General features: G+C 39.5%; 1 protein-coding gene across 1 annotated transcript; it reads right to left on the bottom strand.

The window, feature by feature from the left end:
- Positions 1–317: 317 nt before the first annotated feature.
- LOC106956372 (LIM domain only protein 3) lies at positions 318–3,896 on the bottom strand (the record flags this gene model as incomplete). The annotated part of the gene is made up of 2 exons (XM_015047174.1): positions 2,984–3,896; positions 318–531 (listed from the first exon to the last, which is right to left on the bottom strand). Coding segments are annotated over exons 1-2 (239 nt in total), but the record flags the coding sequence as incomplete, so codon positions are not given.
- Between the last annotated feature and the right edge of the window lie 11,975 nt (positions 3,897–15,871).

Here is a 15,871-nt window from a genome sequence, read left to right as displayed (position 1 = left end):
TCCTACAAAAATAACAAACACAGACACATAAATAAATATACAAAGCAACATCAGATTTTTTTCCAAAGCAACTAAACACAAATTAGTTTCACTGATCAAATATCTGAAAAGAGCAACCAAAAGCATGCCACTGCAGTAACACGGCAGAAAATTTAAAGGTGTTTTGTAAGAAGAAGCATCTTCATGTCTTCAATGTGCACATTTAAAAACCCAAATTCTAAATAAGTGGAAAATAATTTCAGTGAATTTGTGCTTTTGTGCTGTTTCGAACCGTAAGGTGTAGAGCGGAGCGGTCAGAAGACATCGGCGTTTCTTACCGGAGGTAGTCTCTCCGGCACAGGATGAGGTTGGCTTTGGTGTAGAGCGTGGAGCCCACCTCACCCAGCCTGCAGTCACAGCAGGCACACTTCAGGCAATCCTCATGCCAATATTTATCAAGCGCCTTCAGCAGGTAGCGGTCCTTGATCTTCCGGTTGCAGCCGGCACAGCCTTTTGGCTTTGCGTCCGGCTGGACAGTGAGCATTTGTATACCTGGAAGCACAGAAACAGTCATTAAACACTGAAACAATGGTACGCTCTAGAACACCACTTCACCATTTATTTTTATTTTATTTCAGTTTGTTCATTAGTTCTGTTGTTTTGATCCATTTCTTAAAACACACAGCAAAACACTGAGCAGAATTAAAGTCAAGAAGTGGCCGGAGTGTAAAATATTGTTTAAATTTAACAAATTGTTTAACAAAAAATAAGTTTATGAAATTCTACTGACGTTACAGCTAAAATACAGCCGCTGTCTTCAGACATTGTGACATGCGGGGTGCTGTCGTGATGCACACATGAATATACAATCAACATTCAGTTTTAATACAATATTAAAAAGCAGCATATTAATAGAATGTTTCTTTTAACAAAAAAAAAATAAATAAATACAATAACTTGTCATACTTAAGTATAGTGAAATACAATATAATCCATAATAAATCATCTGCTGGGCTAACATAAGTTCAGTTACAGTTGATTTTGTAAGACTAAACTGAAAACTGTAAAACAGATTTTGACTTTATTTTCACTTGGATGTTTTCAGATAAAGCTGATCAAATGGCAAAAATAAAAATGTATTTAATGACTAGTTCATTTAGCACCAAAAAGTGATTTAATTCATTTATCTCCTGTAAAATCATTCCGTTCTCTCTGAGTGGAGTAACAGACTAAATGTGTTCCTGCTGGAGGAACTGATCTGTTTAAATCAATCCAAACTCATCCTGCATGGTTTACATTAATACAGCCTTATTGTCTGCATTCTGACTGATTTCTTTGGGTCACTTAACTCATCCTGTGATTCTCTGCTTTTCCTCCATACAGCAGTTTTTTTGTTTTTGTTTTTTGCCGACTGCACGGCTGCAGCTTTACTCCAAGGTGAAAGATTGTTGTGTGAGAGGAACTATTGATCTTAGTGCATAAAGACTGAATTAGAAAATCTAAAACACACACAAACTGTTGCAGCGTGAGTAAACTGAGTGTGCTGAACACTGAAACATAAGATCATTACAAACAAACTCACAGCTCTGTTTAAACTGCCTTTGAGACCAATAGGCACACACACAAAGCCACCACCTCCAATTTGGCCCATTTTAACTTGACCTGATGTGTGTGCATGTGTGTAAGTGTAAAGAGGCGTGGTTCCAGGCAGTGCTGTGTATTGTTTGGCCTCAGCTCACTGTGGAGAGCCTTTGTTGGCCCTGTGGGTGCTAGGAGCCGCCTCACAATGAGGCTTTAAATTAGTATTCTCCTTCCATTCCCTGAGGAGCACCACAGCCTCACTCCTCTTTGTCCCCCATCACACACACACACACACACACACACACACACACACACAACTTGTTTCTTCTTTAAAATGAAGTAGGGTAGTTTGGGTCACTTTTAATTACACATATGCCAGCCTAAGGAAGTGTTAGCCAAAATTTCACCTCAATTTTGGGGATTTCTTGGAGCAAGTGACTGACGCTAATTTCCCAGCAGGAGACAAGTTGCTCATGTGGCATCTGGTTGATGATGTGTGTGAAGCAACTTTAATCTGAAAATCACGCAAACAGGATCGGGCTGCTTCTCTGTTGTAACTAACTGGAAATGTCCTTAAAAGGTGCAGGGCATGCTTCTGCTCCAGGCTGTTCAAAGTTGTTCTCTACCGCCTAAAAAAAAGTCCACTGCAGGGTGCAGATCTGAATAAAACAAATGTGCACAAGATCAAAGAAGTGTGCAACAGGATTTTCAGCTAATTTGTTCCGGTGCTGGCTCCTGATTTGTTAATTGGCTGGATTTAGACAGCAATGCGCCTCGGCTGCTGTCCACTAAGCACCGCTGATCCGTCCGCCCTCGTTAGCACTACAAAGTCCTGCTGCTCATTACCAACGCAAAGGGAGAAGGAGTCTGCGCCCTCCTCTTTGCTTTGCGATCAGGAGAGAGTGAGAGAGCCATGGGCTGGTTTTGTTCACTTGGCTTTTATGATAGGAAGGGGAAGTTTGTAATAAAGTGAGACAGAGCAGCCGGAGTCCGGCGGTACCGGGCTGTGGTGCTGCTGGCTCCGGGTTCTCCCCGACACGTCTGCTCCAAGACAGCCATCCAGCTGCCGGCCGATCGGTGGCAAGACGCCGACATACCATCCACTTTAATTACTGTTGCTATGGTAGCCCCCAGTAAATTAAGCCCAATATCATGTCGATTGTAATCAGACCCAATTTGTGTTCCAATCAAACATAGCGAACCCCTCATCACAGGCATCAGAACACCAACATCTCGTGTGTGTGATGTTGTATACATGGAGGGCTGCCGGTGGATGTGAGGCGGAAGGTTGGAGCAGCAGCAGAGGCAGGTCACGTCACCTTCCAGAGACACGTTGGGAATTCCTCCCAGAAAAACACCGAAACAAGCGAAGCGCAACCTGCGCCGGCGCCCGTTCAAGGAAAAGCCAAAGAAAGCGTCTTACCGAAACTTTGCTCCCTTTTCTGCATTTGCTGAGCCACTGGAGCACCACCATGCAACCCGAAGCCACCGAGTTCCGAGAGCAGCTGTCTGCGAGCAGCCTGAGACCGGGCTTTGTTAGACACAGAACAATCCAGCACGGCGGCGGAGAGAGGAGGAGAGGCGAATAGAGGCAAGCAGCGGCCGACGGAACAGCAGGCGGAGGAGCTGGAGGCGAGGCTGCCGCTGCTCTACGCTCACATGGCGTGTGAGAGCACGTTTATCACTGATCGCAGATGCAGCCTGTGCGCAGAGAAGAGCTGGCCACAAATGACAGGATGACAAAGAGATGCTTTCCCCCACCCCCTGCGATGCAGAGACCATCTGATCCGGCAGCCAGCCTAATCACAGCGGCTCCTGCTGCACGCCGCTTCGCCAATCGGCGCTTTCAACGCGCCACAAGGCAGGCTGGATCTCCCCAACCCAATCCTCATCATTTAACACGCTCTGCCTTTACTTTGTTCTCATTTGCATACATGCTACACTTCGTGCCTTGCCAAATAAATTATGAAGCCGGGTATTTTAATTTAAAGCAACTTTTTATTTTCAGTCACCATCAACTGAACATGAACAGGACGGGTGACGAAGTATTGAGGACTCGTTCTGAAACAATGAAGACTACATTGCCTCCAGCAAATCTTCAAGCTCCTGAAATAATTACCTGAACATTTCCAGGATCATGCAAAGACCAACAATGAACCTAAAAGTGTTGGAACCAAAGTCTTTTCTGTTTAGGCTGGTCATGATAAGCAGGTCATACTACTGCTGCACACTGTGTAGCCTGTCTTCTGTTTCCATTCAAAGGAACGCATTGCTGTCCTTTGTAAATGGCTTCTCAGAAAATGTTAGTTCCAGTCTAATAAAATAATCCCAGTTGTTTTTCCACAAAAACAACTGATGAGAAAATAATGTTAAACTTATCCATTCCATTCCAAGAAGTGATACTTATCAATGTCTCTTCTTTCTGAGATCATCATTCTTCATTCATGGAGATAGAGAATTGAATAGTTCTTTGCTTTTTTTTAAATCTGCTATTCCTCACCCATTAGTGGCCCAGTTTTGACTATAAAGCTCGTGCTGAGGCACTCACCCACCTCAGTAGCCTCCTAGCTTCCTTTTGCACACCCATGGTGTTCTAATGCCCTGATAAATGCTGGTTGTTCTCTTAACGCTCCAGCACAGAGAAGGAGGAGGAGACGGCAGTAGGAGGAGACACAAGTCAATAGTTGGCATGCGGCTTGAGCCTAAACTGCAGCGGTAATAAGATGGGTCATAAAATGCTCTCTGCGTGCTGTGATGAGTGATGACATGCATTAAAGCTGACAGGGTATTACCTGCCAGTAATTAGGTTTTGTCATGGATTGAATTATTTTAAGACTGCCTATCTCAGTAATCATGCAATTTGCTGAGGTGTGTGTGTGCGTGGGAGAGTGGGCTCCCACACCTCTCCCGTTTCCCTTCCACCCTCAATTAGCCAAGTCATCGTCTTTGTGAATGGAAGACGGAGACAGAAGGCGACATCAATTGGAAACACCAGCATCCTGCCAGCCACTCAGAGAGAGAGGTATGTTTTGTAGGCTAAAAATGTTTATGACCCCAGCTCTTCTCTGTGTCCTAATAGGTCACCAAACCTTACATTCGTTCTGGGGAAACGGATGATGAAGACAGTTCCTGGTCAGGCCAGGTGTAATTTTAGGTTAATACGGAGGAGTAGTGGTGTCCTGTCTGTGTCCTTGCACTGAGAAAAGGGCAGAGACTCCTACCTTGAAATGGGATGCAGCCAGGGGAGCCTAGGGATGCTGCTGCGGATGTTCCTAACTTGGAGACAAACTGTCCACGAGGCAACTTTCTCAAATTGAGTGAATTCCTGATCTTCTAGAGAAAACTTAGCAACCAAACTTAGAAGATGGTTTGAAAATCAGCCAAGCAGACTTGAAAGCACCCTATCAAACAGTGCAGATCCTGGATTTTGCTCACAGTCGTTCCATTCCCCCTTTGCTGCCTTCTCTCCTTCTCCCTGCCCTGTATCTCTGTGTCTCTTTGGTTTTCTGACAGGAAAAGCGGTACAATGTTGAGCCTCCCCTTCTATTTAAGCCCCTCTACCAGGTCCCCAGTCGGCAGCACACTCCAGCTCATCCAAGAAGCTGACAAGCACCGTTAGGGAAGGCAGCGCATGTTGCTCTAATGGACCTCATTAAGCACTACTTACAGATGTTCTCTTAACATAATTGATCTGCAGTGAGTTGAGAGGACGGCAACCTATTCCCCAGCCCCCAATTATGGCCCGGTAATTAGATCCCCAACCTCCTGTTCTCCACATTCACCCTTCTAACATTCCGAAATATCAAAGTATCTCTTTCTCTCAAAGCGACCGCTCCCTCCCTCCACCATTTCACCTCCATGTCTCCTCCTTCCTTCCCTCCCACCCACAAGATACTATTGACAGTCAGATGTGCTAACCTTTGTAGTGTAGCCAGACTTGGCAACAAGCTACACTCACTCAAACAGAACTCACTCACTTTTCTTTACCTTCTTTCTCTCTTTGTCTTCTCTCTCCACTGGGACAGAAACAGAGGGAATGAGTGGCAATGATGGAGAGAGAGAAAAAGAAAGAGAGAGAGACCAAAGGAAAAGTTAGTACTTTCCATATTGGACTGACATGATAATATTCGTCAGGGGAGAACACTTTTTGACAATCATATCTTTCATTGTCGGCCTCTGATGGAAATGACACATCTGAACAGAACAAAGGCCGGGTTGGGCAGAGTGGTACTGCGAACTACTGAAGTTAGTCCTCATTAGTTCCACCCATCTCCAGTCTAGCTGCAGTTCTAAGGATGAAAACCTTCTGGAAGACAGTAATGTTACGTTTATAAACTATTTCCACTCTCTACCTTCGCATCAAACCCTCCATAACTCTGATCATAACCCACTGACCCTTCCAAAGCCACCACCACCACTCTCTCATAATTTAACCCGGGTTAGAGGTCAGAGAACCCATCACCATCCGATGTATCAATACATGTATTTGTACTGAAAACATCTGGTACAGCCGTGTTGTTTCAGTACACTCATACTACCAAACAAATGCATCATTGTTATGCTTGAACAAATGCAGAATGTTCCTGTGCTGAATTTAGTACTTAATGCAACATTCTGCAGTGTAACTTTACAAAGTGACACCACCCTTACAAAAACATCCCATGAATTTCACATGTGGTTCCCATGTGCCACATATGATAAAGTATTTTGTTCAAATGATCCATGGTTTATTCAACATATGATCATTCATCACATGTTTCTCACATGTGCACCACACATGATCAGATTTTTTCAATGCAAAGATCTGGTGATTGTACTGAATATGTAAAAAAAAAAAAAAATATATATATATATATATATTTTTTTACATACAAAAATCACATCTAAAAATGATGTACCACATAAAAAATATACATGTGGTTCATACAAATTCTCAGATGTGAATGATGTGAGACACATGTAAAAGCACATGTATTGTGTGATTTTGGAATGCTTCATGGTAAAAACCCATGTTTACACATCGAATTCACATGTGTATCACATGTGTATCACCCATGTGTATTACATGTGATACACATGGATTTCACATATTTTATATATCATGTGCATCATATTTTACTGTCTTAACTGTTTGATTCCATCTTCCTCCTCCCACATGTGAATGTGCCCCTGGACAAGGCACTTAAGTTCAAATTCCCTACTGATCTACATATCAGTGTATAAATGTGTATTTCTGAGTGTGAATGGGTGAATGACACTCTTAAGCACTTTGAGTGGTCAAAATGATTGGAAAAGCGCTTATAAGTTCAGACCATTTATGTGTTTTATATGTATATCACATATACACCATGTCATACACATGTTTTATATGATACACATGTAATAACATTTGATTCACATGTGCATCACATGTATATCACATATTTTATATGTGTCACACATGGGATACACATGTGAAAACATGGTTTTTTTACCATGAAGTGTTCCAGAATCAGATGTATACATGTGCTTTTACATGTGTCTCACAACATTCACACATCTTTCACATGTCATTCACATGTGAACATTAGTATGAACCATGTCTGGTTGTAATGTGGTACATGCGTTTTACATGTGAATTTCATGGGATTGTTTTGTAAAGAACAGAATAAAGCACAGAGGATTCTTTGCTATCATCGATCTCTGCTGTTTTTCATGCAGCTTCAGTGGAGCAAGAAAGGTGGACAGAACCAGAACTTTCTCTTAGTGTTTTTCAACAACACAGAAGTGGCTTTGCACTTAACAACTCACCTGGAACAACGTCAAGCTGAATGTAAGCATCACTGGTACTGAAGACATATCAGCTAGTCACTCTACTCCGCCGAGCTCCATAATCTGAAAACGGAAAAACTATAACTGAAAACTGAAACTGAAATTTGGCTGTTATCTATCAATATTTGTGATTCTTTCTTTCCATAAATGTAAGACTCTGGAGAAACTCTCCTATACAGATAGTGAAAGACAAAAATGACCACAGCAAACAGCTGGGAGAGGACCACAAAATAATGACTCACCCTGCTAACACTATCCATCTTCAGCCCACTAGGTGAGTAAGTGGAGAACTCTGGCAGAAATATTTTACCAGGATGAAAATTGAGATACTTATTATGCAAGCAGTGAGAGTGTCGACATGCATTGAATACACTTTCTTCCACAGACCCCATGCATTTGATAACTGGAAAAAGGTTTGTTGCTCTCTCTCCCAGTGCCTCAATATTGGCACACAATAAGAGTAATTATTTCAAGAGAACAAATTTTACCCCTTGGGCTCCAATTATTTTCATACATTCCTTTGTTTTTCAGTGTTTGATTTGTTTCTAATTGTGACAAAAACATGTTCTACTTTTATTGTGAGTGTATAAACAGCACCCTGCTAATTGGTACTCCAGGAGGGTAGGTCACAGATGTAAGATATGCACACTTTGTTACACTTTTACTCACCTAAACTGACAAAATATGATTAAAACTAATGCAATTCATCAGCCACATACATGAACATACAGATTAGGAGGAATTTGTTATTAAAATGTATGTTCTGATAAGTAGTAGGAAAATGTGCATTATTGCCACCTATTGGTCTGGAGTTTAAAGATGAAGATTGATGTTTGAACCTTGAAAAACAGCTGAATCAAAATATTGTGCCTGCAAGGTTGCACTGAATTTTTGTGTAGAGAGTTTTGTACAGACAAGACATAAAACTCCTCTGAATATCCCAAACCCCAATAACACCAAAAATTTAATTAGTTTGATGTTGGAACAAAGGGGAGAGAATGTAGTCAGGAATTTCAGTCATGTCTTATTTTCAAGCTTCACATGTGATTTTCTTTGTCATAATTTATTTTTTCTAAAGAAAAAAAAATATCACAAAACCCTCTTCAGGCCCAGTTGATATTTTCCAATCTTTTTGTTCCTGAGATGTTTTGACCTTGATGTTCCCTGTGTAGAGGACACTATAAACCTGTCTCTTTGGTTTTAAACTTGCTGATGTCAAACCTATTCTTTATGAAACCAGCTTGGACTCCTCTTAGCCAAATAATCAGAAGTCTAGTTTTAAAAAACATTAAAAAAAAAACTGAACTAAACATTTAACAGAAACTGTTTTGCTTAAAGAGTTTGTGACATCATGATGGCTGTAGACTGGAGAACTTATTGTTTTTTCAACAGACTAATTTATTCAAAATGAATTGTGTAAATTATCTAAGATGTATTTCTAAATTGTTCAGATTGTTTATAGATGTTTGTTTTGATTAACACTGTGTTGCTTGTTTGCAAACATTTTGTTTTGCTTTAATATTTGCAGTTTTCAATGAGATGTTTTTGTTTATTTTGTACCTCACAGGATGCCATAGTCAATCAGGTCAGGTGTGGCAGCAATCAGTTGTTCAATGAATAGCTGGAAAACAACAGCAAAATGCAAATGTTTGATGTGTAAAAGAAACAAAAGACAAAAGCTTTTCCTTGCCCCAGTAAAATCAATGAGGAACGTTTTGTTTGCTGTTTGTCTTACAAACTCATGTGTTTATATCTTAATGTTTGTACATTTTGCCATTTGTTACGTTTGATGAATTTGCATTGTTTTATAAATGCAAAATATATTTATTAAACTACTACTTTTATGATGAAGCATAAAAGTAGCTTCATCAGTTTTATGCAGATGACATTAAGTGCCACTGCTCTTTCTATAATTTTGCACTTGACTCTTCAAACTGTCTAATACTTAAGTGCCAAAGAGAGCATGGTCCAGTCTGGTGACCAAGCAGCAGACTGGACTTCCGCAGTTGGCTGTCCAGCCAAACATTAGGAGACCAGGTGTTATTTTTGACCAATCAATGACTCTTGAAAGTCACTCAAGAACTTTTCTCAAACTGTTTGTATCATTCAGAAATATTTCCAGTCTAACAGGGTTGGTGTCAGAAGGAAAACTTGAGATGGTCTTTCATGCTTTTTGTCGTTGTTTCATCTAGAAAATGTTCGCTTTTAGAGAAATTTCAAATCTGGGAGTGAAAGTTCCTTTTCCAGAGAGCAGCTTTTATTTTGTGGCAGTGTAAAAGTTTGCAAACCCTCCTCTAGGCTGGAAGAGCTGCAGACGTCCAGTGCAAAAGGTTCTGCTGATGGCCAGAGGATTTAAATAAACTGAAGGAAACTGCTTGTCCGTAAAGACACAACAACCCTCAAAGTTTCATCCCTGTCCCTGTAAAAAGTAAGGCTTACATTATCTAATATATATCCAATATATTTTTTCCAAGAATAAAAGCTTTTCAAAAGATGCTGCAAATGTTCTGACTACTAATGTCAAGAAAAAATAAATAGCTTCCTCACTGTTATTTCCCGTTGACACCTTTCATTCTTGTTCACCTATTTCCTTTACACAGACTGCATATATAATAATAGCTAAGTTAGTGACTAGCTGTTTCATCTTTAAATTAAAAGGAACACAGATGACTTCAGCCAAGTTTCATTTAAGACAAAGGAAATTAGTTACAATAAACTGGCAGCAACATGAAAAGGTGTTGAGCATTAGTAGTAGGAAAACACAACCATCCTTTTTTCATTTTTCTGTTTTCATCACTGCAAAAAGAAAGACTTCTGCTAATTAAAGATAAAAGATTTCTATAAGTCCCAGGTTGATTGACGATCACTGAGATGTATGACACCTCTCAACTTGTCATAGAGGAGTTATTTGTACTCCACTGCGATCCATTCTGTGAGGAAAGACCAGATGTCCCATCTTAATTAGGCCAGCAGTAATGTTTTAATGACTTCTGGCTCATTACAGATGACAGAGGAGTTTTCAGATCTTCCTCTTGTCACTTCTGTGGACCTGTGCAGATCTTTTAGCAGGAGTTTTGACACATTTACATCCTCCAACGACAGACCGAGTGAGACAAAGCACCGCTCTTGTACAGACATGCTCAGTGAAATGTGAGACAGAGACAAAGAGATGCTGAATCTGTTGCTCACATGGACATGATTCCACCTCCTATGGTATGTGCTCCAAGTTGATCGCTTCATTTATGTGGGACTTACTGTTATATGTATTTTACTCATGGTATGTATAGTGAAAAAAGTAGGTCATCATAGTTGAGAATTTCTACAGTGTATGCGCTTCTTAAATAATAGTACAAAGGATTAGGGGGGTTTCTCTCCAAGGTATTTGTGTAGTTCTCTCTATGGTTTTGAGTCAGACAACACCTTCTTTTCTTTTTCTCCCCTACTCCTTTTGTTCGGTGTCTTTTCTCTTTAGTTATTCTCTTCTACATTGCCTCATTTTTTTCTTTGTATTTTGTGGCAGATAAAATGTTGTAACATGCACAGAAAATAATTTTTGCTCCTACTTCTTATTATTTGTCATGGCTTGACAGAAAAGCAACAGCAGAGAGCAGCAGGTCAAATATAACAGCTGTTGGATGATGGTTCATCCAGCAGCATGGAGGAACAATGTCGTCTACAAAGAACCTTCACGCTTCATACATCCAGCATAGGAACAACCTCAAGGTAAAAGAAAAAGTTTCTGAACAAATGTTGTTGCTTCCCATAATGAGAGTGTAAAATGTTATTAATATTTTAAAACAAGCCCTATTTTTCATCTCTGAAAGCCACTGTGGGGCTTCTTTTCAAAGGGTTTCAGTCAAAACCCAATGGGAGAGCCAATTGACTTTAATCTTGCATTCGTTTGAAAATTTGAGCCCATTAGTTAACTTTGCCATCTATATGCCGTTTTCATTGCATTTCAATGAAGCCGCTTTCCTGTGGTGTTAAAACACTAATAGTTGCTTCAAATAGCAAATAAAGGAGATGGAGTACAAGCTTAAGAGAGAATAGGAAAGAAGCAGAAACATGAGGAAACAGCTAAAACAGCCAAGTCCTGTTACAAATCACCAATTCTGATTTGAAAGTGAACATTTCGTACACTGGGGAGAAGAAAATTCAGATTTATTGCTGTAAGGAATACTATCATCGACAACTTACTAACTGATCTAATGAGAACCAATTAATGTTTTGTCAAACCAGCGATAGCAACTGTTTAAACATATTGTTAGTACAAAGGTGCATAATGAGAATATAAGAAAATGAAAGATTAAGACCTAAGCTAGTCCTCAAAAAATTTGTTTGACTTTGATGGTCAGACTGACTCTTCATAAAGGTTCCCTACCGTTTCTCTGACTTTCAGGTCTCTATGAATGTCTTCTTTTAACCTAATTTATACATTTATAATTTCAGCAGTCCATTGTCTAAACACTAAATTCATGTTACTCTCCTCTGGATTGGTCTTTTAATTCTTACACCAATCACAGTTGCCACATCATTGATTTAAACACAGGGTTAATTTTATACTTCTTAGCTCCTATCCTTAAGCTGTTTGCCACATGGTGACTAGCAAGAACCAGTATTTAGCTTCCAGAATTGCTTAGTTGTTATACAGCATTTGGTGCCACTTTGTTCATTAATTAAAGTGACACTGACACCAATAAAAATGGGTCAAGATCAGAGTTTTGATCCAAGATCTCCCACCCACTGATCATTCCTTGGGCCAACCATGAAACGTAGCAAAACAGAGAATTCTCTCTGGTGCACATAAGTATTCACAAATGGAAAGGAAGAGGAGAAGAAAAACTGTTGTCTGGAAGTACAGGTATTGGGACCAGGCTACTTATCAGTCTGGTAATTGTACTATGTGGCCACAGATAAATATGGCAAAACCTTAATAACATTAACAGAAAGTGTTGAAGTGATCAGAAAACTAACACCAAGGAAAAGCAAAACTCAAACAGCTGTGGACAGGTTTTGCTATGGCTCTTAGTTTTATCCCCGCATGTTTCAATAACTATAAATATGATTTTAAATGCTGTTGCTGAGAGATTATAGAGTTTAGGGAGATGCTTAAACTGTTTTTAGATAAACCTATCAGTGCTCTGATGTTCTGTGATGGAAGCATATGATCAGAATCAAATATATCCCAATCAAATATTTCCTGCACTATGAAGCAGGTGGGATTTATTATAAAACTTGGTTATTCAAATCAGCAGTTTTGAAGAGCTATGCATCTTTTCAACTCCATATTTGCTGGTGTGTTTGTGCTGTTTTTGCATATTTATGTAGAAGCAGGAGTTCATTATATTTGTATGAACTGAGTCTACCTATGTGTGCTTGAAGATTTAGTCAAATAACTTGATGGAAAGGAAAATGAAGGAAAAGGCACAGGGCGAAGTTGTGGTGTGGGGGTCTGTATCAAACCTGGGCCATCTCCCAATGATCCCTGCTGCATCCAATTTCTGCACCAACGCTTCCTGTTAAACCCCATCAAACAGACACACAGAGGTACAAAGGAAAACCTCATCTCCTCAGGAAACTAATCCGTTGGAATACGCTGGAAGCCTGTCAGTTTTTTTTTTCTCTTTTTTTTTGAAAGAAGTCATCACTCATTTCAGTAAAGATTAAAAGTATGGCTAAATTGAGAAAATCCGCTTATGAATTGTAAATTTAAATAGTGAAATGGAGGGGCAGGTAGGAGAGAAACTAAGCAAAGCTTGTGGTGAGCAGACACAGGTATGGGAGGTAAGATAAATTGCAAATATATATGTTTTTTATTTGGATTTCTCATAACCATCAGACTGAGACGGGTATGAGGAAGAAGAGGGTGGAGGAGAGCTGCAGGCTCCCTGCTCCACACAGCAGCAGCAGTACGACATGAGAGGACCTCACCTCTTGATGCACTGATTTCAGGTACGGAGAGACGGCTGTGAAATATTTTCACAAATATAAATCATATATACACATTCAGAAAGTTATTTAAAGGCCCAAGTGGAAGATATGTAGCACATGGTAATGGATACAATTTAATTAATCAGTGATAATACATACAGTATGTAGGAGGTCAGCTGTGGCACAGCAGGCACAACAGTTAAACAACCTTTGAGGAGGATACCCTCAGTGAACGGCTCTAGTCTGCAGCTCAGTGAGGAGTTAACAATGGAAGGGGGCCAACACTCAGCTGAGGGCCCAAAGCAGCAGCTGTTGTCAGGCATGTTGGTCGTCAGCTGTGTTGCTGGTGTGAAAGGACCCTTAAGAAGAACCTGTCAAACAAATTTAGTAAGGAGTGACCCAACAACTTGTCCAGGAGGTTGCAAAAGAACCCATAAGGTCAGGACTCTGTATCTTGGAGTTATTTCATGCACTGACAGGAAAGCCTGTGTCTTAGGTGATAATTATGTCAGCTTCCAGACCAAATAATGTATTATTTATTTAGCTGTAACTCGCCTCCCCGTCTCTCTCTAACTGCTGGCTGAGCTTTGAGCCCCTGGAGTGGTCATTAATCTGATATCTGGCTGGCCTGGGTGCAGCCCTGTGATCCTGACCCAATCTCACATCCTAATCCAAGGAGGAAGAGGACTGCAGGCCAGGATTTGGAGGTCTAGGCTATCTCCTTGTCTATGATTGATAGGTTTTAGGTGATTATACGCTTCAAGTGATTACAATCTATAACGATCTATTGACTGGACTGGGATGCATTCACCAGGCTGTTTTCATGCCATAGACACTTACATGGCTGCTGTGTTATTTATTATCTTTTTGTTTTTCATTGTTTGGAGCTGTTCTGGACTTTAAAATATGGATGATATGTATGCATGCACATACTCACTCTCATATGCATGCACACACACACGCATGCCTCTATTCTGGATGGAAAAGGAGCATGATGTGTCTTTGGCACTTCCTTTAGTTGGTTTGTATCAAACCAGTTGCACTGCAGTAAACTGGCTTGATGTGACTCAAAACTACATCCTTCCTCATTTCACATGCAAAAAATATACATGCTCATTTCTTGTCAGTGAACCTGAAAAAGACTAAAGAAGATAATACACAAGTCACAACAATAAAACGTCAGGTTACCATTTCTGTTAAATAGGATCTTTAAGTTTCTTGGAAGCTCAAAAACAGAAATCTTCCAAAAGCAAAAAAAACATCATGCTATTACAACATTACTGGGATTTTTTATGTGATTATAACACCATATGCTGTTATAAAAATAAACTGCTTATGTCTCCATTCACACTGACCAAAATTAGAACAACAATAACAAACAAAAATATATCTTAAATCACAGAGCTGCTGCCACTCTCATTTACTCTGGGCATTGGGTTTTGTTTAGTGGTATGTTTGGTTTTTTTGAAGCCAATCTTACATTTTAGAATTGTGGCTCAAAAATCACATTTTGCTTTCATCAGACATGAACAAAATCCCAATCCCATATAATGTACTAATATATTTAATATGAAAAAGATTTTGATTCAATTTCTGAGACCAACATGTTTGGAGGGAAAAAGCCTGCTTGCTTTTCATGATTTCAGACGAATTGAGAACACAGGAGAATTTCACATGTAGGACCCCACATTGCACTTTACAAAAAATGACTGTAGCTATTTTACAGAGAGAAATGATTCTTCCAAAAACTAAAAGAAAAAAAAATAGTAAAATCAAGTTTGTCATAGGCCTGGTGAAGAGGCGTTTTTGTTGTTGTTGTTGTTGTTGTTTTGTTATTTTTTGTTTTTTGTTTTCATTCTGTTGTGTTAGAAGAAGAAAGTGTAAAAGTTGCAGGGCGGAGGACTGGAGTTGCAGACCCCTGCTATTACATCATATCTGACCCAGATATGTGAACAAAAGGGCCTGGTCAGTTTTGGGTTGAAAGGACAAAATACTGTATGTAAATTGCTTTGCAATTCAGTTATCAACATTGATTTTAAAAGGTTAAAATTGCCTGATTTTGATCACTAATAAATATCTGTAAGTTACAGTTGGCACATATGATGGCCAGAAGTCATGAGAATCATTGCAGCATTTTCTTTTTAAATTCACAGCAGACAGATTGTTTGTGTCCAGCCTGGCTTCTGTCAGGCTGCCACAGGGCAGCGGTGGCTACAGGCTAGTAGCTTATCATCATCACCATGTGAATGGGATTTTTCAGATCTCAAGATTTAAATGGCATTTCGAATAAATCAATTATTATTAATTATTAATTATTATTAATTATTATTGTTATTATTATTATTATTATTATTATTATTATTATTATTATTATTATTATTATTATTATTATTATTGTTGTTGTTGTTGTTGTTGTTGTTATATGAGTGAGCGCTGTGGCTTTCTGAATACAATATACTTTATTGTTGACATCTCAGTAAGATAAGCTTGTCTGGTAATTTTGAACAGTTGTAGTTATTATCTAATCAGTGGATGGATGCTTCTGAATTGGAAGGAAAAACACTCTCCT

Source organism: Poecilia latipinna, unplaced genomic scaffold (assembly GCF_001443285.1).
Source record: "Poecilia latipinna isolate Pla-1442-1.1 unplaced genomic scaffold, P_latipinna-1.0 Scaffold813, whole genome shotgun sequence".
In the NCBI taxonomy this organism is placed as follows: domain Eukaryota; kingdom Metazoa; phylum Chordata; class Actinopteri; order Cyprinodontiformes; family Poeciliidae; genus Poecilia; species Poecilia latipinna.
This window is presented reverse-complemented; position numbering and strand designations above follow the sequence as displayed.